Source organism: Erinaceus europaeus, chromosome 3 (assembly GCF_950295315.1).
Source record: "Erinaceus europaeus chromosome 3, mEriEur2.1, whole genome shotgun sequence".
NCBI classification, from domain to species: Eukaryota; Metazoa; Chordata; class Mammalia; order Eulipotyphla; family Erinaceidae; genus Erinaceus; species Erinaceus europaeus.
Genome location: NC_080164.1, coordinates 15,257,693 through 15,282,181, shown reverse-complemented (window position 1 = coordinate 15,282,181; position 24,489 = coordinate 15,257,693). Strand labels below are relative to the sequence as shown.

The 24,489-nt window shown below is 54.7% G+C and overlaps 1 protein-coding gene across 1 annotated transcript in view; it reads left to right on the top strand.

The window, feature by feature from the left end:
• Window positions 1-24,489, top strand: part of ADCY3 (adenylate cyclase 3) — a 59,286-nt gene that overhangs the window by 20,414 nt on the left and 14,383 nt on the right. The window contains 7 exon segments of the mRNA XM_060186674.1: window positions 1,148-1,202; window positions 1,204-1,299; window positions 19,084-19,214; window positions 20,055-20,166; window positions 20,289-20,416; window positions 21,200-21,358; window positions 21,908-22,085. Of these exon segments, the coding sequence (XP_060042657.1) occupies window positions 1,148-1,202; window positions 1,204-1,299; window positions 19,084-19,214; window positions 20,055-20,166; window positions 20,289-20,416; window positions 21,200-21,358; window positions 21,908-22,085 (859 nt within the window).

Below are 24,489 nucleotides of genomic sequence, written 5' to 3'. Positions count from 1 at the left end.
TCCCAGAACCAGCCCAAGCGGAGGGCACCTGTCCCACCTCACAGTACCCCAGGGACTCCAGACAGGAGGGTGTATAGCCTCGGGCAGCCTGGGCCGGGTGGGGAAGGCTCCAGGACCCTGGACAGCAGCCCTGTGGGGGGTGTGTTTGCGGGATCTCTTAGGGCCATAGGGTGTCACGGGTGATCCTGCCAGGGTGACAGGCGTGGGTGACATTGAGTACTTGGTCAAGGATCCCCTCCAGCAGGAGGTGGAGGCTCACTGGGGACCTCGGATTCTAAGGGAGGCCCTGGGATGCCAGTGTTCTGAGCCCAGAGACCCCGCCCTGGCTTTCAGTGCCTCTTGGGGTCTGACAGCGGAACTCCCCCCCTCTACCTTGCAGGCTGGTGTCTCTGTCTGTGTCCACAGTCTTCCCAGATACTCAGTGTTAGAAGCAGTAACTCTAGAATTGCTTTAAATAAAATTTTAAGCATGAGTTGTAAGTACAGTTGCTTTTCTGCTTGCAGTGGAAAATTCCTGTATCTCTCAAGAAATAAGAGGCTAGACAAAACCCACACACCAAGATGCAAGCCACCTGTTGTTTGTCTTAAAGAGAATAGCTAGCCTAACCAAGTCCTTGAAACCCAATCACTTGTTCAAGGTCGAGGGAGCTGATAGCCCGGTGGTCTTAGCTGACAACGAGAAAGTGTGATGACCCTATTTTGCATAAAGACTTGAAATTAGACAATTCTTATAGGCTGCTTAGGGCATGGCAATGTCTGAAATGATTGGATCCTGTGTTTTCTGCAAAATGCTACTGAGTGTGTATTAGAATTCTAGTTTTGCATATTCCCCCTCCCTGAGTGTATTCAGAAATCCTATAAATTGTGTGGTTTGAGCCTTGTTCAGGGTCGAGCTGGTGGACTACTGACAGTCACCTCTCAGCCCGGATTCGAATTCATAAATAAACATCTTTTGCTTCCTTGCAGTGGATGGTGGTTTGATTTTTGCTCGCTAACACTCAGCACAGCACCCAGGGTGGTGGTGAGGGAGGACCAGCAGCAGGAGCCTTGGGCCTCACAGGCGGAAGGGGGCGGCCAGGAGGATGGAGCCTGACCCCCAGGACCTGCCCTCACACTTGTCCTTTTCTCTCCCCCTCCCTGGGGTGCAGAATCCTGGCCAACATCTTCTTGTACCTGTGCGCCATCATCGTGGGCATCATGTCCCTACTACATGGCCGACCGCAAGCACCGCAAGGCCTTCCTGGAGGCCCGCCAGTCACTGGAGGTGAAGATGAACCTGGAGGAGCAGAGCCAGCAGCAGGTGAGCTTGGCCCGGCCTGCGGGCAGTGAGCCCGGGGCTCCGTGCGGCTCCGAGTCCTCCGGCACGAAAAGCCTGATCCCGGCGAGGCCTCGTGAGGCTCTTGTTACCAGTAAGAGCCACTTGCAGCTTCTTGGTGAAAACTCACTCAAACCTCTGCTCCTCTATGTTTGGCCTGAACCTGCTTTGCTCCCTCACTCTTCTTTTTCCTCATACTTTTTCTTTTTCTTTTTTTTTTTTTGGTGGAGCCAGGGACTTTGGCATGAGTTGATTACTATTGGCTGTTATTTTTCTTTTTTTTAATGCTTGTTTTTATATATATATATCTTCCCTTTTTGCTGCCCTTGTTGTTTTTTATTGTTGTTGTAGTTATTGTTGTTGTTATTGATGTCATTGTTGTTGGATAGGACAGAGAGAAATGGAGAGAGGAGGGGAAGACAGAGAGGGGGAGAGAAAGACAGACACCTGCAGACCTGCTTCACCGCCCGGGAAGTGACTCCCCTGCAGGTGGGGAGTCAGGGGCTCGAACCAGGATCCCTTTCTCTCTTTTCTTTTCTTTTCTTTCTTTCTTTTTAAAAAAATTTTTTATTTTTGTAATGAGAAAGATACATACAGAAAGAGACCAGAGTGCCGCACAGCTCTGGCTTAAGGTAAGGCTGGTGTTACTGAACCCGGGGCCTCAACACCTCAGGCATGAGGGTTGTCTGCAGAACCATTATACTCTCTCCCCAGCCCACTTTTTCATGTAGCTAGAGACACAGAGAGCCAGAGGGAGACACCACAGCACACGAGCTTCCTCCCATGAGGCACCTTTCATGTGGTATCAGGGCTAAAACTTGGGTTCTGCACATGCCCTGTCCATGAACTATTTCTCTGACTCCCCATGTTTAACTTTTTTCAGGGTTATTGCTGGGACTTGGTGCCTGCCTAGCTCCACTGATCCTTTTGGCCATTTTCTTTCATTTTGATAGAAGATGAAAGACAGGGAGCTGGGTGGTAGCGCAGCAGGTTAAGCGCAGGTGGCACAAAGCACAAGGACCGGCGTAAGGATCCCGGTTTGAGCCCCCGATCCCCCCCTGCAGAGGAGTCGCTTCACAGGTGGTGAAGCAGGTCTGCAGGTGTCTGTCTTTCTCTCCCCCTCTCTGTCTTCCCCTCCTCTCTCCATCTCTCTCTGTCCTATCCAACAATGACGACAACAATAATAGCTATAACAATAAAACAAGGGCAACAAAAGGGAATAAATAAATATTAAAAAGAAGATGAGAGACAGAATAAGAGGGGGAACAAGACAGAAGGACACACCTGCAGCCCCACTCTACCATGCATGTAGCTTCCCCCATTCAGGTGGGTACCAGGGGCTTGAACCAGGGTCTCTGTGCATGGTAACATGTTCTGTACTGGGTGAACCACCACCCAGATCCTGTAATGCTTTTTTTTCTTTTTTAAATGAGGTGCTGGAGATTGAACTAAGGGTCTCTACTGCCAAGGCACCTCCCTGGCCCAATTGAAAAAAATACACACACACATACACACACACACACACACACACACACACACACACACACACGGGGTGGTGGTGGCACATCTGGTTGAGCACATGTGTTACAATGCACAAGGACCTGGGTTTGAGCCCCCAGTCCCCACCTACAGGGGGGAAGCTTCACAAGTGGTGAAGCAGGGCTGTAGATGTCTCTCTTGTCTCTCTCCCTCTCTATGTCCCCCTTCCTCTCAATTTCTGGCTGTCTCTAATAATAAATAAAGATTAATTATTAATTTTTATTAATTTATTAATAATAAATAAATAAAGATTATAGGGAGTCAGGTGGTAGCGCAGCGGGTTAAGCACAGGTGGCGCAAAGCACAAGGACCGGCATAAGGATCCCGGTTCGAACCCCAGCTCCCCACCTGCAGGGGAGTTGCTTCACAGGCGGTGAAGCAGGTCTGCAGGTGTCTATCTTTCCCCCTCTCTGTCTTCCCCTCCTCTCTCCATTTCTCTCTGTCCTATCCAACAACGACAACAACAATAGTAACTACAACAATAAAACAAGGGCAACAAAAGGGACTAAATAAATAAAATAAATATTTATTTAAAAAAAAGATTATATATATATTATATATGTGTGTGTGTGTGTTGCCAGCAGGGCTATTGCTGGGCCTCTACACTGGCACAGCCCCACTCCCCCCACCCCACCCCCCAGCAGACTGCTTTTTAAAGAGAGAAGGAGAGAGGCAAGGAGATGGAGACAGAGAAAGGAAGGACACCACAGGTCCTTGCACACGGATGGTGAAGTGTTGCCCCCACAGGAGCTATCTCCAGACCCCCTAAAATTGATTATTATTATTATTTTTTTTTGCCTCCAGGGTTATCGCTGGGGCTCGGTGCCTGCACTACGGATCCACTGTTCCTGGAGGCCATTTTTTCCCTTTTGTTGCCCTTGTTATTTTTCATTGTTGTTGTTGTTGGATAGGACAGAGAGAAATGGAGACAGAGAGGGGGAGAGAAAGATAGACACCTGCAGACCTGCTTCGCTGCTTGTGAAGCTATCCCCCCTTGCAGGTAGGGAGCGGGGACTCGAACCGGGATCCTTACGCCGGTCCTTGAGCTTCGCGCCACGTGTACTTAACCCGCTGCGTTCCTGCCCGGCCCCCAAATGACTGTTTGACAAGGCGATGAGAGGCAGCACAAATGCAGCCCAGCCACCATGGCTTCTGTCTTGCCTGCCTCCATGCAGTGCTGCTCAGGACCGAATCCAGGACCTCATGCTCTCAGCTCGCAAGGCGGCTCCCCACCCCCTTTTCCCCAAATTAAAAAAAAAATTCTTTTTTGCCTCCAGAGTTATTGCTGGGGCTCGGTGCCTGCACTACGAAGCCACTGCTCCTGGAGGCTATTTTCTTTTCCCTTTTTGTTGCCCTTGTTGTTTGTCCTTGTTGTTATTATTATTGTTGTTGTTATTGCTGTCATTGGAGAGGACAGAGAGAAATGGAGAGAGAAGGAGAGAAAGCTAGACACCTGCAGACCTGCTTTACCGCCTGTGAAGCGACTCCCCTGCAGGTGGGGATCCGGGGGCTCGAGCTGGAATCCTTACGTCGGTACTTGTGCTTCACACCATGTGCTCTTAACCTGTTGCACTACCTTGAGGCCCTCTAAAAAAGTTTCAGTTGCAGTAGCAATGGTTTAGGAGGCTCTGAGTGTTTGAGGGGGTGCAGATTCACACCCCACCCCAAAGCCCAAGGGACCCCCCCTCCACCATCACACACCCCTTCTCTCCTCCCTCCTGTGGACTCTGCTCTCCAGTTGCCTGGGGGAGTGTGTTTTCACTGGCCCGTTCCTGTCCTTGGTGTCCTCGAGTCCCCCATGGGAGGGAGGAGGGCCGGTGTTTGTCCTGTCCCTTAGAACTGCTTTGCTTGGCCTGACCTCTGTCCCTCGCCGAGCTATGACAAAGGGTGGACTCGCCTCTCCGTCTGTTGCTGGGAGGGTTCCTTTGTGTGCACAGAGCACAACTGTACCCCTCTCTCAGCCAGCACTGAGCCCCAGCAATAACTCTGGAGGCAAAAAAAAGTGCCTCAGGGCTGAGTGATGGCACCAGGCCGAGCACACACATTACCAAGCACAAGCACCCTGCTTTTAGCTCCTGCTTCCCTTCAGAGCCTTCTGAATGGTGAAGCAGATCTGCAGGTGTCTTTCTCTGTCCTCTTCCTCCCCTCCATTCTCAAGTTCTCTCTGTCCTATTACATAAAGGGGGGGGGGGACAAAATGGCCGCTAGGAGCAGTGGACTTGCTGTGCAGGCACTGAGCCCCAGCAATAACTCTGGTGGCAGTAAAAAACAATAATCAAATAATGAATTAAAGAAATGTCTAGATCTAAAAATGCATCTCAGAAAAGCCAGCCCTCGTGGCCCTCCAATGGCCAAGCTCCTTGCTCACTGGAGTGGGAGGCCGTGCATGTGTTTTGAGAGGCTTTTCCTCCGTGGTTGTCACTTGGTGTCAGGCTCATACTGCACACACACACACACACACACACACCCTCCCTGTGAGCTCTCCGTACAGGGCTACATCCTCTCTGGCCTTGGGGCTCTCCGAGTCAGTTCACCTGCCCCCCCATACCGCCCAAGGCTTGATCCAGGGCTGCTCAGTTCCACACCTCCCCCTGCAGCTCAGGGCAAACCCCTCATGTCACCCTCCTGCCAGGCCATTTCTGCTGTGTGAAGTCAGTGGGTCCCAGGGCCACTGTTTACAGTCGGGGAGGGCTGGCTTCATGCTGGCCTCCCTCCAGCACGGCCCCACAGGCCCTCCCACCTCCGCCCTGTGACTCCCTCTCACACAGCCTCTGGGTCTGCTGCCGCTCAGCTGCTCTGCAAGGCCTCCTGCCAGCCGCCCCCCTCCACTTCCTGCCATCTGCAGGTCTGGACCCCTCACAAACAGTGGGACTCCACTCTGGACACCCCCAATCCCCCACCACTTTCACCTGGGTCTGGGTGTTGCTTTTTGCTCTGGGGTCACTGCCTGTGCAGTGTCTGGACACCCCACCACTAGGGTGGATGGCACGCGCCCCTGTTTGGGGGGCCGTCAGAACCCTCTGCTGGGGGAGTCCATTCACAGGCCTCATGCGCCCCATTCAGAGCTCGCTCTCTCCCTCTCTCTTTCTGTAAGAATGTACATTTTGGGAGTCGGGCGGTAGCGCAGCGGGTTAAGCACACGTGGCGCAAAGCACAAGGACCGGCATAAGGATCCCAGTTCGAGCCCCTGGCTCCCCACCTGCAGGGGAGTCCCTTCACAGGCGGTGAAGCAGGTCTGCAGGTGTCTGTCTTTCTCTCCCCCTCTCTGTCTTCCACTCCTCTCTCCATTTCTCTCTGTCCTATCCAACAATGATGACATCAATAACAACAGTAATAACTACAATAACAATAAAAACAATATGGGCAACAAAAAGGAAATAAAAAAAAGAATGTACATTTTATTTGGATTTTTTTTTCCTTTTTCATTTGTGATTAATAGTAGGTGTAAGATTGTGAGATAATTCCACATCCACCAAAGTGCTCTCTTGTTATTTAATTTTTGGAAAGGTGTATTATGAAATGAAGGGAGAGTCAGTGAGCACTGCCCAACTCCGGCACATGGTGGTGCCAGGGATCAAGCCTGTGGCCCCAGGCCTGCAAGTCCGGTGCTCCAGTGCTGTGCCCTCTCCCAGCCCTGTCACGTTGCGTGAAGGTGCCTGTGAAGTTCAGTCCCTTCACAGGTGGTGGGTCACAGCTTTCTCTGTCCTGTTTTTGCTTTTGCTTTTGTCTTGTTTTGTTCGACACACGAAATATGAGTATTTTACCCTATGAGCCAGCAGTTTTTCTGGGCACCTGCCTGAAGACTCAGAGCCTTGTGCTCCTGTGGCCACACAGCTGGAAGGAGGAGGGGAGGGGCCCAAGGGTCCAGTCAGCCCGCTCTCCAGGCAGAAGGAGGCAGCCTGTGCTGGGCTTACTCTCATGTTTCCCCTCACTGGAGAGCTTGTCCCCTCTAATCTTCACCACAATAGCTCCTTTTCTTTCATTTCTTTTTCTCTTCTTTCTTTTTATTTCCCACCAGGGTTATCACGGACTCAGTGCCAGCACTGAATGAATCCACCATTCCCAGTGGCCATTTGACAGGCTAGAAAGAAATTGAGAGGGGAGAGGGGACAGAGAGGGAGAAAGAATGACACCTGCAGACCTGCTTCACCACTCGTGAAGCACATGGCTGAGCGCCACTCACCTTCAATGAGGTGAGAGACAGACAAACCTCCAAGACATGATGCCCAGAGGTCCACTCAGATGAGGGAGTGAGAGTGGACAGACAGACAGGTAGACTGGAAGTGGGGGGTGGGGGCTGCCAGGCGGGGGGCGGGGAGCCAGGTCAGGATGAGAAGCTTATTTCCTGGTTAGAGTTCACGTCTGGTGAAGAGAATGTTCTGCCCGTGGTGACAGTGGCGGCACAGCCCTGTGCAGACTGATATCCCAGAACTCACCTCGAGAAAACGTCAAGGTGTTAACCATGCTATAGGCATCTTCCCCTTTGTGCCTCTTACATCATGTGCATATCTATCTATCTATCTGTCTATCTATCTATCTATCATCTATCTATCTATCTATCTTTATTTATTTATTGCCTCCAGGGCTATTGCTGGGGCTTGGTGCCTGCACTATGAAGCCACTGCTCCTAGAGGCCATTTTTTCCCATTTTGTTACCATTGTTGTTTCTCATCATTCTTGTTATTATTGTTGTTGTTATTGATGTCATTGTTGTTGGACAGGACAGAGAGAAATGGAGAGAGGAGGGGAAGACAGAGGGGGAGAGAAAGACAGACACCTGTAGACCTGCTTCACCGCCTGTGAAGGGACTCCCCTGCAGGTGGAGAGCCGGGGACTCGAACTGGGATCCTTATGCCAGTCCTTGCGCTTTGCGCCACATGCGCTTAACCCGCTGCACTACCACCCGGCCCCTATGCTTATTTATTTTTTTGCCTCCGGAGATGGTTGGGCTCAGTGCCGGCACTACAAATCCACTGCTCCTGGCAACCTTTTTTTTTTCTTTTTCATTTTATTGGATAGGACAGAGAGAAATTAGCAGAGGAGGGAGAGAGAAAGAGAGATGCCTGCAGACCTTCACCGCTTGTGAAGCAGACCCCCCCCCCCCGCCCCGTAAGCGGGGAGCCGAGGGCTTGAACCTCGGTCCTTGCACAGGTCTTTGTGCTTTGCACTGTGTGCGTTAACCCATGTGCCACTGCCTGGCCCCCACATTTGCTTATGTTGAGATGCACAGGCACTTTCCTCCTGGGGTTCCATGTCTCAGTTTGTTGTCTCCAGACCTGCCACACATGTGTGACAGACATTTGGCAGTGCATATCTGACAGAAGAAAAGGGCTAAAAACAATATTTATCTACCAGCCGAAGTCTGACTGAACTATGTGTTCACATGCAACGGAACGTTACACGATCCTGAAAAAAGATTAAGGTCATGGGGGGGGAGTGGGGGGGAGGCGGTGAGACACCTGGTTGAGTGCACACATTACCATGCCCAAGGACCCAGGTTTGAGCCCCCTGCCCCCCACCTGCAGGGGTCAGAAGTTTCACAAGTGGTGAAGCAGTGTTACAAGTGCCTTCCTCTCTCCCTTCCTATCTCCCCCTCCCCTTTCAATTTCTGTCTCTACCCAATAAATATATAAATATTAAAAATAAAAACGAGCAAACAGCTACTTGGAGGCAACAGGAAAAGAAGGGGTTTGGTTTGGCAGCGGCACCATCTGGCTGAGCACACACGGTACCACATGTAAGGACCCAGGTTCAAGCCCTCACTCCCCACCTGCAGGGGGAATGCTTCATGAGTGGTGAAATAGGTCTGCAGGTGTTTATCTTTCTCCCTCTCTGCCTCCCCCTCCTCTTGCAGTTTCTTTTTTAATTAATTAATTTATTTTCCCTTTTGTTGCCCTTGTTTTTTTTATTGTTGTTGTAGTTATTATTGTTGTTACTGATGTCGTTGTTGTTAGATAGGACAGAGAGAAATGGAGAGAAGAGGGGACGACAGAGAGGAGGAGAGAAAGACAGACACCTGCAGACCTGCTTCACCACCTGTGAGGCGACTTCCCTGTAGGTGGGGAGCCGGGGGCTCGAACCGGGATCCTTACGCCAGTCCTTGTTCTTTGCGCCACGTGCGCTTAACCCGCTGCGCTACCACCTGTCTCCTGCAATTTCTTTCTGTCCTAGAAATAGAATAAAATAAAGTAGAAAGAAAAAAGTGGGGGCCTTCCTCACACAGGCCGCCCCACCCCCAGCACTGGTCAGTGAGGCTGGAGCCGTCCTGGGGTACACAGTGAGAAACAGACCAGACCACACAGTGAGACGCACTGAGAATGACACTGGTGACTAAGCATGATTTTTTTAAGAGTCTGGAGCATTAAATGGAACTCTTGACCAGAAAGGACTTTCTAGTCCCTCCTCCCCTTTATCTTTTATGATGTTACAGTCATGTAACAAGACCGCCCGTGCGAGAGCACTTGGAGCGAGCAGGAGCTGCGGCCCAGAGCCGAGGCCCATGGGGTGTGTGTGCCGATGTCACATGGTCCAGCCGCTGGGGACACAGCCGAGAGGTGGGACAGGGCCGTTGCCCTCACGCTGCCAGCTGGGCCAGAGGTGGCTACCTCCTGGGTGTTGGCGGGGAGGTGGCTCTCTGGTGACATCTGGGGAGTCACAGCGAGTGTGTGGCTGGGCTGACTGCTCGCCACCTCCTGGCACTCTCCTCCAGGGTACTTGCAGTCCCAAAGCCGTTTTGGTTATTTTGTAATAACTTTGGAGGAGGAGAAAGGGACAGGCTGACAGGGTTGAGGGTAGCTTCACTGTCTGTGGTGCTCCTGGGGTGGGGATGGGGGGGCGCCAGGATTCAGATCAAGACCCTGTGCGCAGTCAGGCATTCACGCTGGGGGGCATTTCTTGCACCCCCAAGCGCCATTTATTTATTTATTTGTTTTTGTTTTGTCACCTGGACTTTGTCCCTGCAGCATTCCGCTACTCCCAGCTGGGATTTTTGTTTGTTTTTCCTCTTTTCAGTTTCAGAAACAGGGAGAGAGAGACAGAGAGGGGGAGGGGGTGGGGGGGGGACACCACGGCATGGAGGCTGGGCATGCCAACCCGGGTCCTTGTGCGTGGCAAAGCCTGTGCTCTACCAGGTGAGCCGTCTCCTGACCCTAGGTGCCATTTTTTTAATGATGTCAGAATCAAGTAGAAAAACCCTCCGCATTCCTCTGCAGAAGCAGCCTCCCCTCAGGCTCTGTCTCACTCAGAATCCGGTGCGTGTGTTGATCTCATTTTCCGAGGGGGGAGGAAGGGCGGTGTGTGGAGGAGAGGCCTCCCTGGGAGAGTAGCCTCTGACTTCATCTTGCTCCTCAGCTAGGGAAGGAGGCTGAGGGGTGAGCTGGCCTCTGGGGTCCCTCCTGGCTCCTGCATCACCCCCTGCTGGTCCTCTGGCTCCTTCTCTGACCACCGTGGCCTGTGTGTGATGATGGACAGCCTCCTGCCGTCCCTGAGCGACCTGTCGGGTGGCTTTGGAGACGAGGGGACCCACGTGGGGTCTCGGACTGCTGTGCTCTCCTTGGCTCTCATTCTGTGATCTGTGTGTGGGAGATCCCCCCAGGCCCTGGATTACTGTGACCCTCCGAGCACCTGTCTATTTTCCTGGCAGTGTCCGCATTGACCTCACACAGTGCTGCTGGGGTGTGGCAGGAGGCTGAGTGAGAAGGACAGGACGTGTTTCTCTCCACCCCTGATGCCTGTACTCCTGGGTTTAGCTGGGGACCATGAGGGTGGCTAGGTGCCCCAGCCGCCACCTCGCACACACCTGCCGGCAGGTACATACCCTTTAACCAGAAGCTACATCCTGAAAGGGCAGAGTGCAACTGGGGGTGGGGGGGAGATGAAGAGGGAGAGAGAAGTGGTCTGGGAGTGGCGCAGTGGATAAAGCATTAAACTCTGAAGCGTGAGGTCCCAAGTTCAATCCCCAGCAGTACATGTACCAGAGTGATGTCTGGTTCTTTCTGTCTCTGCTCCTGTCTTTCTTATTGATAAATAAAATATTAGAGAGAGAGAGAAATAGAGAGAGGGAGGGGGGTGGGGGGGACACCTGTAGCACTGCTTCGTGAGGTTGATTCAGAATGAGAATGATGAGAGGGAGAGGGAGCTCGAGTCGGGGTCCTTGCACAGCGTAACCGTCGCCGGTTTTAGGTGGTTCATTCTGACTGGCTGGGAACGAGGCAACAGTAAAGTCACTGAGGCTGAAGCTGTGCAGTGGTTTGAGTGAGGGGTGATGGTTCTGGCCAGGAGGGAGGCGGTGTGCGGGAGTAGGGGGCTGGGTTCCGTTTCTGGGTTGATGGCGGAGCCACTGGGCTTTGCCCCTGGATGGAGCAGGAGGGGGAGCTGGAGGCCAGCCAGACTTTAAGGACTTTAGCCTGTGGGCCAGGTGGTGGCATACCTGGCTGAGTGTAAGGACTCAGGTTCAAGTCCCTGGTTCCCACCTGTAGGGGGAAAGCTTCATGAGTGGTGAAGTAATGCTGCAGGTCTCTCTGTCTCTTTCCCTCTCTATTCCCTTTCCCTTCTCAACTTCTCTTTGTCTCTATCCAGTTATAAGTAAATAAAAATATTAAAAATAAGAAGGACCAGCCCAGAGCCACCAAAAACACAGGGGTGCCTGTTATAGAGGTGGGGGGCACAGGAATGGCACACGCTCAGCCTCAGCTCACCCACACAGGAAGTGCGGGCTTGGCCACCCACCACAGAGGTCCCCCTTCAGCCCGGGAGCTCTCCCAGGTGCCGCTGTGGGGGACACAGAGCTGCACCACCCAGCTTTCAGGTGCCCCTGCCGTGTCTCCGCAGCTCCCCGGGGCTCGTGGTTGCCACGCTGGGCAGCAGAGATGACAGAAGGTTGCTGCCATCACGGAAAGTTCTGTGAGTGCTGTGCTGGAAGGTGGTGTCGTGGCCCCAGGGACACGTCTCCTAGCTGACAGCTCATTACCTCTCCGGAGCCTCTCGGGAACACCCGCTCTGTGCCAGCACGCTTGCTGAGGGCTCTGGGCACCACACACGTGGCTGGCTTCAGGCTCCGAGGGCTGTCCCCCAAGATGACTGTCAACTGGGCCCACACATTGGCCCTGTTTCTCTGTGGCTGCACGGGAGTCCAGGCAAGTGACTGGATGTCCCTCTCGCTCAGGGTTCTGGGAGGTGACTCAGACTTAGTGCTAACGCACGTCTTTTCCAAGCAGGGGACCCTGGGTTCAATCCCTGGCATCATATGTGAGACAGGGGATCTTCGTGGATGGGGAAGTGGTATTTTGGTCTCTCTCTCATAACAAAGATAAATTGACCCAGGAGATGGTGCAGTGGGTAGAGCTCTGACTTGGCAGCATGAGTTTGATCTCTGGCGTTGCATATGCCAGGGTGGTGCTCTGGCTCGTTCTCTCTCTCTCTCTCTCTCTCTTTCTCTCTCTCTCTCATCTAACACATTGGGCCAGGGAGATAGCTCAGGGTGGCACACATGCATGTGGTCCCATGTTTGATCCCTAGCACTGTGTGAAAAAGGGTCGGGGTAGTCGGTCACTTGCTGTTCACTGCTCCCTGACTCTGGACTGGAGAGTCTTGTTTGGGGGGGCTCTGAGAGGCTTGAGTTCCAGCCTCTCCTTGCCCTCCGAAGACCCTTGATCTTGACCTTCTGCAGAGTCAGCTCAGGGACTTGTGGAGTGGCTTGAGTACTAGGACCTTCTGGGAGGTAGCACTGGGTCTGGCTGGAGCTCAGCGGCCCTCCACCACTGAAGTTTCCAGGTTTCCTGAGTCTTGTGTGGTCCCTTGTCCTTTTGCTGTGAGAAGAAGCAGGCTGGGCTGTGACCTCCGGGCGCCGGCAGGCTGGGCCTCCCCCGCACAGCCTTCCACCTGCTGTCTCCTCTGCTTGGGGGCTCATGCCAGGAGAGACTGTGCCCTCCAGAGGGCTTTGGCTCCCACGGTCTGGAAGCTCACAGATGCTTGGTCAGTGAAGACCTGGATAGATTGTGTGTGTGTGTGTGTGTGTGTGTGTGTGTGTGTGTGTGTACATGGGAGCACCCAGTGCATAGACGGGACACATGTGTCCTTGAAGCAGACTGCATGCTGACCTCACGCAGACTCCATCCAAGCGGGGCCACGCAGTCACACCCGCACCGTCTCTCCCCCTCCTCCTGGCCGCTCACCTGGTGCTGCAGAGGCTTTATGTCTCCTCGCCGAGCTCATTTGCCGAGTCCCTGCTGGCCTCCGCGCTGTAATTAACTCCTGAACCCCTCACCAGAGGATCTTCTGTAACAACTGAGGCCCCGGGAGCATTGTACGCCAACCTCCTTCCTCCCGGTGCTGAGCCGCAGAGGTGAGGCCGGCGTGAGTCAGCACCGAGGAGCCAGGGCTGGGGCCTGGTGGGCGTTGCTGACCTGCTGCTTGTTGGGGTTCAGCACCCCAGCAGCTCAGCTCACTCAGCACAGACTCCGGGACCCCCGGCCAAGAGGCCGTGCAGCCTAGCACAGGCCGAAGCTCTTGTTAGCGGACACAAACACATACACTTCTCTCTCTCTCTCACCCTGCCAAGGCCTAGAGGCACCCACTGACATCTGTGTGCATTTGCCCTGGGGTCCCTCTGTCCCATGGAACTGAAATGGCCGCCTCCTTCTTCCCGAGGCTGAAGTGGCCACTCCTGCTTCTTGGCTGGCGTATGCATGTAGCCGTCTCTGCGGGGAACATTGGGCCATGTAAGCAAGGGAAGGAAGGACGTGTGGAAGGCCTAATCCTTACCCTTGGAGCTAAGTGTGCAGGCTCGATCCTCAGGCCCTCTTAGGACTCCTCAGCTGACGGGAGCCCTTCCAGCCTTGTTCTCTCTTTTCCCAATGAGGGTCAGGGCCTGGTCTCTAGTGGCTGTGTTTCTAGGAGGCTTATTCATCACAGTCCTGACCGACAGGAGAGACTGGAGTTGTCCCCCATCTCCTCTCAGCTCTCAGCACCCAGGCCTGGACTTCTGGAACTGGGTGGACGCCTTCCTCTAGGCCCACAAGCCTGTGTCCCCTTCACTGGTGTCGGGAGGGGAACTTGCCTCTCAGGGCAGCACATTCTTCCTGTGAACTGTTTTGACTAGAGAATTCTCCATCCTGGGGGAGGTGTGACCGTCCTCGGCAGTCTGTGCTCACCGGCTCTTTCTCCCAGGTCCATGAAGCCAGTCTCCTCTCTTGTCTACACAGCAGCTCTCAGGCCTGAAGGTGGCATCTCAGATCCCCCCCACACACACCCACCTCCCCTCAAAAGCCAGTCAGCCCAAGGCTCACACATGTCTGACAGGGCTGTGACCTCCCTGCCGTGTGTGTGTGTGTGTGTGTGTGTGTGTGTGTGTGTGTGTATCAGCAGGGCTTCACTGCTCCAGGCTTTTTTTTTTTTTTTGATGAGAGAGACACACCACAGCACAGAAACTTCCAAGTGTGGTGGGGCTAGACTCAAACCTGGGCAAAGCAGCGTGCTATCCAGGTGAGCTAGTTGGCAAGGACTTGGGTTCCAGCCCTTGGCACCAGGCAGGACACTGAGGGGAGCATCATGGATGGTAGAGCAGTGATGTGTTGTCTTTCCTCTGTCTGCCCCCCTCCCTCATTCTTTTTAAAGATAGAGATAGGAAGGAGGGAGGGAAGGAACGAGAGAGGGGAAGAGGGAGAAAGAGCAAGAGAGAGGGAGAAAGAGGGAGCGAGAGAGAGAGAGAGAGAGAGAACACTAAAGCTTCCTTCAGGGCAGTGGGGGCCCAGCTTGGACCTGGGTCATGCATGTGGCAAAGCAGCGTACTATCCAAGTGAGCTATTTTGCTGGCCTTCCCCCCCCCCCCCCATCACTCTGTCTGAAATTGAAGGGAAGAATTCCAACAGATGACCCAGGAGGTGGCACAGTGGCTAAAATGCCAGGCTTAGAAGCATGAGGTCCTGAATTCAACCTCTGGTCCCACATGTGCCAGAGGGATGGTCTTGTCTCTCTCTGCCATAAATAGCTCTTAAAAGAACAAAACTCCAGGCTGGGGAGACAGCATGATGGTTCTTCCTGAGACTCTGAGGTCCCTGGTTCAAGCCAAGCCAGAGCTGAATATGCTGTTGTTACAATGAAAAAATAAGAGGGCCTGGCGGTGGTGCACCGGGTTAAGCGAACATAATTCAAAGGACTCCCACAAAGATCCTAGTTTGAGTCCCCGGCTCCCCACCTGCAAGGGGTTTGCTTCACAAGCGGTGAAGCAGGTCTGCAGGTGTCTGTCTGTTTCTCTCCCTCTCTACCTCCCCCTCCTCTCATTTTATCAGAAAAAAATGGCTGCAGGAGTAGTGGATTTGTAGTGCAGGCACTGAGCTCCAAGCAGTAACCCTGGAGACAAAATAATAAAATAAGGGGGTGGGGCCAGGTGGTGGTGTACCTGGTTAAGCGCACACAATACAGTGTGCAAAGACCCAAGTTTGAGCCCCCAGTCCCCACCTCTTTTCTAGGGGAAAAGCTTTCCAAGTGGTGAAGCAGTTCTGCAGGTGTTTATCTCTCTCCCTCTCCATCTTCCCCTTCCCTCTTGATTTCTCTATCTCTATCCAATACATAAAGACAATTTTTTAAAAATACAGGGGGAAGTCCACCAGGAGTAGTGGGATCACACAGACACAAGCAGAAAGGAGAAAATGCAGGGCAGATGGCCACATAATAGCAGAGATGGGGGGGGTACAGGAGGCTTCACTCAAGAGAACTAAAGACAGTCCAGCCCCATGCTGTCAGCCCTCGGGGGGCCACTGCCCCCACCCCCCTGCTGGCCCTGGGGCTCCTTTCTCAGCTTAGGGTCTTCTGTTTGCTTCTGGGACTTCACACATGGAATCCTACTCTTTTTTTCAAATATTTATTTTCCCTTTTGTTGCCCTTGTTGTTTTACTGGAGTTGTTGTTGTTGTTGTTGATGTTGTCGTTGTTGGATAGGAGAGAAATGTTGGATAGGAGAGAGGAGGGGAAGATAAGGGAGAGAAAGATAGACCCCTGCAGACCTGCTTCACTGCCTGTGAAGCGACTCCTCCTGCAGGTGGGGAACCGGAGGCTCCAACCAGGATCCTTGTGTTTTGCGCCACCTGCGCTTACTGTCAGACTCCCCCGACTCTGCTCTCTAGTTTCCAGCTAGAGAGGAAGCAAGACACCGCTGCAGTGCCCCACCACCCGTGAAGCTCCTTCCTGCACGGTGCTCCCCTGGGGTGGTTGGGGACTTGAGCCCCAGTCTTCACACGTGGTATAAAGCGTGCGCCCTACTGGGTGGGCCACCTCCCATCCCAGCTCTTCCCTTTCTAAGAAAACTGGTTCCGGACAAGCTGGGGTCAGTGTTAAGGTCACAGCTGGAGGCAACAGGAAGTTTAGTGTTTATTTCAAGTTAAAGAACTTTTTTAAAAACATTGTTTTTAAAGCATCAGCTGTGTAATCACTGTGAAGCAATTTTTAAATCAGGAAAGCTTTTCTGGGGCCCACCTTCAGCGTCCCCTTCTCTATACACACGAGCCCGGCGGCACCACGGAGCATGAGTCTCAACCTGCGCGAGTCAAGTCCAGGGGCTTTCCTCGTGCTGGAGGCCTGCCCGTCGCATCCTGAGGCTGTGTCTCCCTCGAGCAGAGGATATGTCCAGGAGCCTCTGCCTTCTCCCAGATTCTCTCTCTGGGATCCGCTCCCAGGGGAACCATCTCTGGGCCAGAGGCTGGGAACATTCTTCTGACCCCAGAAATACAGAGCAGCTGCTATTTCGGGCAGAGTGAGCTCTTGTTCTGTGCTGGGAAGACCCAGCCTCAGCTCTGGGCTTTGGAGACCTCTCCCCTCCCTCTGCACCTCCTGTAGGCCTGTAGGTGGGGTCTGCCTGGTAGGCCCCATGGGCGGCTTTCCTGTGACCTGGACTCTGGCTTCTTTGGAAGTCCTCCCAGGCCCAGTATCTTCCACGGCATTGCCTCAATCGCTTAAGTTGGGGTGAGTCCTGAGACTTCTCTCTGGGGTCCCCTCAATGCACAGGGGGAGGAGGGGTGAGCCAGGCACCAAGATTAAAGTGTCCCCTGCTCTCCCTGCCCTGGGGGATGGGGTTATTGTGGCATCTCGTTCCTGATTCGAGCCCTGAGTGTCTACACGGAGGCGGTGACAGTGGTGGGCTTTGGGCACCAGGCCTAGGGAGCTGCCTGCAGGAGAAGGTTTCGGGCCCGAAGCCCAGGGAAGGTGGCTCAGCACTGGAGCTGACACGCGTGACGCTCGGCATCAGACATGCTCGAGCATGGTGTGGTGTCTGTGAGCATATGTAGGTGTGTTCTCTCTGTAGACGTGTATTTGCACATAGGTAATTTGCTGGGTTGTCAGGAAACTCATGACACGTTTTTGCATAGAAAAACATGGAGGGGGCCAGGTGGTGGCGCACCTGGTTAAGTGCACACACTACAGTGCACAGGGAGCCAGGTTCAAGCCCCTGGTCCCCACCTACAGGGGGAAAGCTTCACAAATGGTGAAACAGGGCTGCAGGTGTCTCTCTCTGTCTCTCTCCCTCTCTTTACCCCATCCCTCTCAATTTTTGTTTCTATCCAATAAATAAATAAATAACATAAAAGAAGAAAGAAAAACATAGAGGGGGCCAGGCGGTGGCGCACCTGGTTAAGCGCACACGTTATAGTGCGCAAGGACCCAGATTCAAGCCCCTGGTCCCCGCCTACAGGGAGAAACTTCCACAAGTGGTGAAGCAGGGCTGCAGGTTCTCTCTGTCTCTCCCTATTTTACCCCTCCCCCTCTGTCTCTATCCAATCATGAATAATTAAATAATATTTAAAAAAAAAAAACAGAAAGGGAGTCGGGCTGTAGCACAGCGGGTTAAGCGCAGGTGGCGCAAAGCACAAGGACCGGCATAAGGATCCCGGTTCAAACCCCGGCTCCCCACCGGCAGGGGAGTCGCTTCACAGGCGGTGAAGCAGGTCTGCAGGTGTCTAGCTTTCTCTCCTCCTCTCTGTCTTCCCCTCCTCTCTCCATTTCTCTCTGTCCTATCCAACAACGACAACAACAATAATAACTACAACAATAAAACAACAAGAGCAACAAAAGGGAATAAATAAATAAAATAAATATTTAAAAAAAAAAACAGAAAAAGACAGCATGACTTTTCCTGCAGCTTAATACACAGTGTGCGTATGTTTCAGTATCATGCGATGGGGTGAACCCCGGGCTTCACACCTGTGACACCACTGAGCAGCCTCCCCAGAGCCCAGTTGGCTTTACTTCTGTGTCCTGAGGGGCAGAGGGCTGGGGGTTCAGGGGCTACTCCACTGGCCATGCTGCCCCCTTGTGGTTCCAGAGCCTTGGACTGAGGGTTTTGTGTCCAGTAAAGTGCTCTCTGCTGAGCCATCTCCCAGTCCCAGTCTCTGACTCTCACTCTCATTTATGGATAAACATACATATATATCAATATCTACATATAGATATATATTTTCCAGAGCACTGCTTAGCTCTGGCTTACAGTGATGCTGGGGATTGAACCTGGGACTTCAGAGCCTCAGGCATGAGTCTTCTTCTGAAGCATCATGCTTCAGAAATACACAGATTTTCATGCCTAGGGCTCTAGGGTCCCGGGTTCAATCTGCAATACCATCTTAGGCCAGAGTTGAGCAGTGTTCCAGTTACTATTACTACTAATAATAATGAGAGTTCACCCCCAAGACAGAAAGGAGACGGGTCTCCCCGAAGTGTGATAGCTTGTGAGTGCGCGGGGCTGCTCTGGCCATGACACCAGACCCAGGATTAGGGAGCCTGCTCCTCCCCTCCTGCCTGCACCAAGCACAGGGCGGGCTGGGTTCTCAGCCCAGCGACAGACCACATCTGCCCAGTCACCCTGCCAGGTCTGTCTATGTAGTCAGCTGGAACTGCTCAACATGGGCTCCGAGGTTGGGATCTGCGCCCCCACCTCCCAACCCCACGGGAGAGTCTTGCCTGTTTCTGCAGCCCCAGCTCGAGACCCAGGTGTCTTAGATCTACAGACACGTTGAATCTGAGTCATTGCTCTAGGGGGGTGGGGCAGGGGCTCACGACTCTGAAGTCCCACCCTCCAGGTGACTGACTGGGTGGTACCCAGCCTAGCCTGGGTTCCTGCTGGATGTCAGCTGGGCCGCTGTGCAGGCTGAGCCTTTGTGGAGCCCAGAAGCCCACCCCGTCCCTGCTGCCTGTCACTGGGACCAGGGCTGTTCCTGCTAACGGCCCCCCGCCCCCTCCCCTGCAGGAGAACCTTATGCTGTCCATCCTGCCCAAACATGTGGCCGACGAGATGTTGAAAGACATGAAGAAGGACGAGAGTCAGAAGGACCAGCAGCAGTTTAACACCATGTACATGTACCGCCACGAGAACGTCAGGTGCGGGCGCCGGGGCCGGAGGGAGGGTGAGCCTGGGCTTCCACAGGGCACAGGGTGAGCTCCACCCATGTCGGAGCCCTGGCTGAGAGGCGGCACGCAGCAGAGCTCAAGCCTCAGTGTGGGGTTCGAGCCCTGGCACCACCGAACAGAGCCTTAGCACAGGGAAGCTCTGTGGACAGTGGAGCTATGATGTGGTGTTTCTCTTCTCTCCCTCTCCCTCTCCCTGTCTCCCAACAACAAAATAGAAGAATGTCAGAGCCCGGTGACTGGGGGGTAGTGCCCAAGGTAAGGTGCACACATTATCACGTGTGAGGTCCTGGGTTCAAGCTCTTGGTCCCCAGCTGCCGGGGAGAAGCTTCACAGTGGTGAAGCAAGTCTGCAGGTCTGTCTCTTCTCTCCTCTATCTCTGTCTCATCTCTATCAGGAAAAAAAAAAAAGCCTTCTGGGGAGTGAGGGCAAAATCGTGCAGGCTTTGAGACCCTGGTGGCAAAAAAATAAAAGTGTCAAAGCGAGATAGCTCACCCAGTAAGAGTGCCCGCCTTCCCTTGCAGCGGGGCCCTGGGTTTGAGTCCTGGCACCACAGGTGAGACTGGAGCACAGGGGAAACTCCTCGGAGGTAGCAGGGGAGACAGCATTGGGGTGACGCAGAAGACTTTCCTGCCTTAGGCTCTGAGGTCCCAGGGCTCTGGGGAAGAGAACCGAATCACAGCAATCAAATGTCTGAGCCCGACTCACTCTGGCAGGCGGGCAGGCGTGGGACGGGGCTGGGCGTGGACTCAGGCAGGGCCTGCTCCAGCTGGAAGGACCTGCCCCTCACTTGGCCCCCCGCCTTCTCCACAGCATCCTCTTCGCCGACATCGTGGGCTTCACCCAGCTGTCATCTGCCTGCAGCGCCCAGGAACTGGTGAAGCTGCTCAACGAGCTCTTTGCCCGCTTTGACAAGCTGGCGGCCGTGAGTGCCTCCTCCCTGGGCACCCCCGGGGCCCTGCCCTGCCCCTGCCCACCCCGGGCCTCCCTGCCAGGCCCCCCTCTCCTGGCCGCCCCTCCACCGCCCGGCCCTGCCCTTCCTCTCAGAAATACCACCAACTGCGGATCAAGATCCTGGGAGATTGCTACTACTGCATCTGCGGGCTGCCTGACTACCGGGAGGACCACGCCGTGTGCTCCATCCTCATGGGGCTCGCCATGGTGGAGGCCATCTCGTACGTGGACGTCCCGCTTCCCCTGGGGGGGCAGCACTCTGGGGTGAAGGGGCTCCAGCCTCACACACAGGACGCTGCCGCTGTGCCCTACTGTTCCGTCTCCCCGCAGAGGCAGAGGGGTGCAGGGAGGGCTCTGCCCGTCCCCCAGATGGCAGGTCAGGCATCCCAGCTGTGAGGGACGGGTGGGCTTGGTGACGGGGGTCCAGCCTGGAACCCTTTCCAGGTCCCCAGGTGGCCACTGCCACCTCCCCTCAAGCATCTCCGTCATGACTGTGTGTGGACTGGGGGTGGGGGGTGACCCCCGCTGGTGGACCAAGGCCTCCCGGGGACTTTGGGTGACAGGCTTGGCAGTGAGAGGGGAGTGGTGAGCAAGGCCATGGGTACCCCTTCACCCCACCTCCGAGGGAGGCTGGCAAGCTGCCACCTCCAGGTGAATATAATCAGTGATGGCCTGGGTGCCCTGCCACCTTTCCAGAACATTCTGCTCGGCCTTCCCGTCCACGATCGGCAGGGTGCTGAGTGTCCTGTCTGCCCCTCGCTGCTCACTGTGGTTTTACTGCCTGAGACCTGCATGGGGGGGTAGAGAAGGTTGGGGGGGGCGGCAGCCGTGTCACCCCCAGACCCCATGTCACACTGCGCTCGGGCCCACTTGCTTTGTCCCTAGCACAGGCTGCTCAGCTCACACGGGATGGGGCCACGGGGTGTGTGGTGCACCCCTCGGCCTTTGACGGGGGCCCTGCTCCTGCTCTGGCTCTGCCCAGACACCCTCCCCGTGCCCCACAGCTACGTGCGGGAGAAGACAAAGACAGGCGTGGACATGCGCGTGGGTGTGCACACGGGCGCCGTGCTGGGCGGCGTGCTGGGCCAGAAGCGCTGGCAGTACGACGTGTGGTCCACCGACGTCACCGTGGCCAACAAGATGGAGGCCGGCGGCATCCCCGGGTGAGCGAGGGGACGGGACCTGGTGGCAGTAGTCCTGCCCCTGGCCTGAGGTGGGGGCCTGTGTCCCTGGTCCACCTTCCAGGATGGGGTGTCCAGTGGCTGTCACAGCGGCAGAGCTGCCCCTTGGCCAGATTGACTCCTGTCCTGGGGAGCCCGGGCTCAGGACATGGGGACACCTCCCCCTTGCTGGGTGGGGATGGCCCCAGAATGGGCTTCTGGTCCTCCGGCAGTGGGCGGCGCTGTAGAGAAAGACACACTGGGGGGGGCACCCTTCATGGCTCTGGGGTTCAGGGAAGATTTGTCCAGTCTGTGAGGACAGAGTGGGAAGCCAGGGGTTGAACCCTGAAGTTGGGGGGACACACTGTCCCTCCCTTCACCCCCAGTTTAGCGGCCAGGCTTCTGTCACTGTGCCCAGGGGCCAGCCCTCTCCTGCTCGTGAGCCGGGAGACACCTGCTCGCTGAGGCCTGGCTTGAGTCACCCGGTGTGGGGGCTGCCCTCTGGCTGGGCAGTGTCCCCCTCTGCCCGCTCAGCCCCTGCCCTGCCCACAGGCGCGTGCACATCTCGCAGAGCACCATGGACTGCCTCAAGGGGGAGTTTGACGTGGAGCCGGGTGACGGGGGCAGCCGCTGCGACTACCTGGACGAGAAGGGCATCGAGACCTACCTCATCATCGCCTCCAGGCCGGAGGTGAAGAAGACGGCCACCCGGAACGGCCTCAATGGCTCGGTGAGTCCCCAGACACCCCCAGCCAAGGGCAGAGGGAGGGGCCGGAGGGAGCAGGGCTGGCGGGGGCATTGAGAGCCCAACGGCGGGCTGGCATCAGTGGGTCTGCGAGGCCCGAGAGCAGCAGGCGTGCCTCATGGCACAGGGTGGCAGAGCGGGGAGGAGCCGGGTGGGGGCCTTCGGGTTTGGACTTATTTTTCACCCGAGCGTTGCTCCTCTCTGGCTTATGGTGGTGCAGGGAATTGAACCTGGGACTTAAGGAGCATCAGGGATGGAAGTATCTTTGTATAACCATTATGCTACCTATCCCCACCCAGTTTTCTAGGTGATTTATTTTTCAATTATGACAGAGACAGGGAGAAATAAGGTGAGAGAGGTCAAGAGAGGGGCAAGGAGAGACACCTGGAGCCTGTTCCGCCACTCCTGAAGCTTCCCCCTGCAGGTGGGGACCAGGGCCTTGACCCTGGTGACTCGTGCACTTTCCCAGTTGCACCACCACCCAGCCCCCGGTGTTCTAGTTTGAAGCACTGGCGTAAAGCTACCAGGTCCACCTACCCTGTGCCTTTCCTGAGTCTTTTTTTCCTTCCTTCCTTTGCCAGGTTTATGTTATTTCTTATTTATTTATTTATTTATTTATGAAAAAGGAGGAGAGAGAGAAAGAACCAGACATCACTCTGACACATGTGCTGCTGGGGCTTGAACTCGGGACCTCATGCTTGAGAGTCCACTGCTTTATCCACTGCACCACCTCCCGGACCATGGTTTATGTTACTTCTTAAAAGAAAGAGAGAAGGCGAATCAGAGCACCCCTCTTGTACATGCAGTGTCAGAGACTGAAGTTGCCCTCACGCTTGCAAGTCCAGAATCCCACCCCCCTCTTCCAATGTCAGCTCCCAGGCTCCTGGAGCTTTTTTAAAAAAAAAAAAAATTTATTTTTATTTATTTATTTCCTTTCATTCCCCTTGTTTTATTGTTGTAGTTATTATTGCTGTTATTGATGTCATCATTGTTGGATAGGACAGAGAGAAATGGAGAGAGGAGGGGAAGACAGAGAGGGGGAGAGAAAGACAGACAGCTGCAGACCTGCTTTACTGCCTGTGAAGCGGCTTCCCTGCAGGTGGGGAGCCAGGGGCTCGAACCAGAATTCTTAGGCTGGTCCTTGCGCTTTGTTTGCACCACTTGCGCTTAACCCGCTGCACTACAGCCCGACTCCCCCGGAGCCTTCTTTTAATGCTATGCCAGGGAATGAATTCGGGGCCTTACACACCTGTGATACCAAAGCCGAGTGGCCTCCCAGGCCCGGTTACTTTGGTCTGTGTCAACTGTTAGAGAGAGAGGAGGGGCAGACACAGGGAAAGGCAGGGCAGCATGGCTGCATCATCTGTAGAGCATCCATGGTGCTGTCCATGGTGCTCCTTTGTGGCGCCGGGGCTCAAAACCCAGGGCTTCGTGCGTGGAAGGCAGGCACTCGACCAGGAGAGCCATCTCCCAGCCCCTGCTGGACTCCTTACTCAGTTTTACGTCTGTCCATCCGAAAGCCCGAACTTCCACCCCGGCGCCACGAATGAGCGCACCTGGACAGGGTTCCCGTGCCTGCGGCTGCTCCACGTCTGACCTTTGTGGCTCCCCGCTTAGGTTTCTTAGTGCTCTTCGGTAACTTGAGGGCAGGTGGGTGACACCTCTGTCAGGTGACATCCGGGCCCAGCGCCGCGGCTCCTCTGGTAGCCTCGCAGGTGAGCGGCTGTGGGCTACGCCTGGTGCATTAGCTGCAGGCTGCATCATCCTCACTGATAAGTGCGCCCCCGTCACAGATCCTGTGAGCAGATGTGATGCTGAGCCCGGCATCGAACCCCAGGCGCACCTGGGTAAGGCCAGCTAGCGGGTCCTCGTATCCGCTTCCATCCCAGGCCAGAAGTTGTAACCCAGGGATGCTAGTATGTGAAGGACGTGGGGACAGTCACCCTCGAGTGGACAGAGGGGAGAGAATGCTTGAAGTCACAGGAGTGAGTCTGGTTCTCAAGACAGAATCCCCCTCCCAGGCTGAGGAGAGAGGGTGGGGAGAACTGTCACCCTGAGCCCTTCCGGAAGCGAGAGCAAGCTTCCACATGCCCTGCCCCATGGCTCCACAGCCATGCCTCCTAGTGCTGTGTCTTCCTGTGCTGGCATCTTCAGTGCACCCATGCCACCTTTCCTGGCGGCCTCTCCGTCCTTATTTATTTATGGTAGAGGGCGAGACAGAGGGACACCACAGCATCGCCCCACCACTCGAGAGGTGCCTCCTGTGCAGGCCCTCCCATGTGGCAGCTGGGGCCTTGAACCCGGATCCTTGTACGTGGCATTGTGTGTGTTCTGCCAGCTTTGCCCATTATTTTGATCTTCTCTGCTTTTCTTCTTCTTCTTTTAAAGA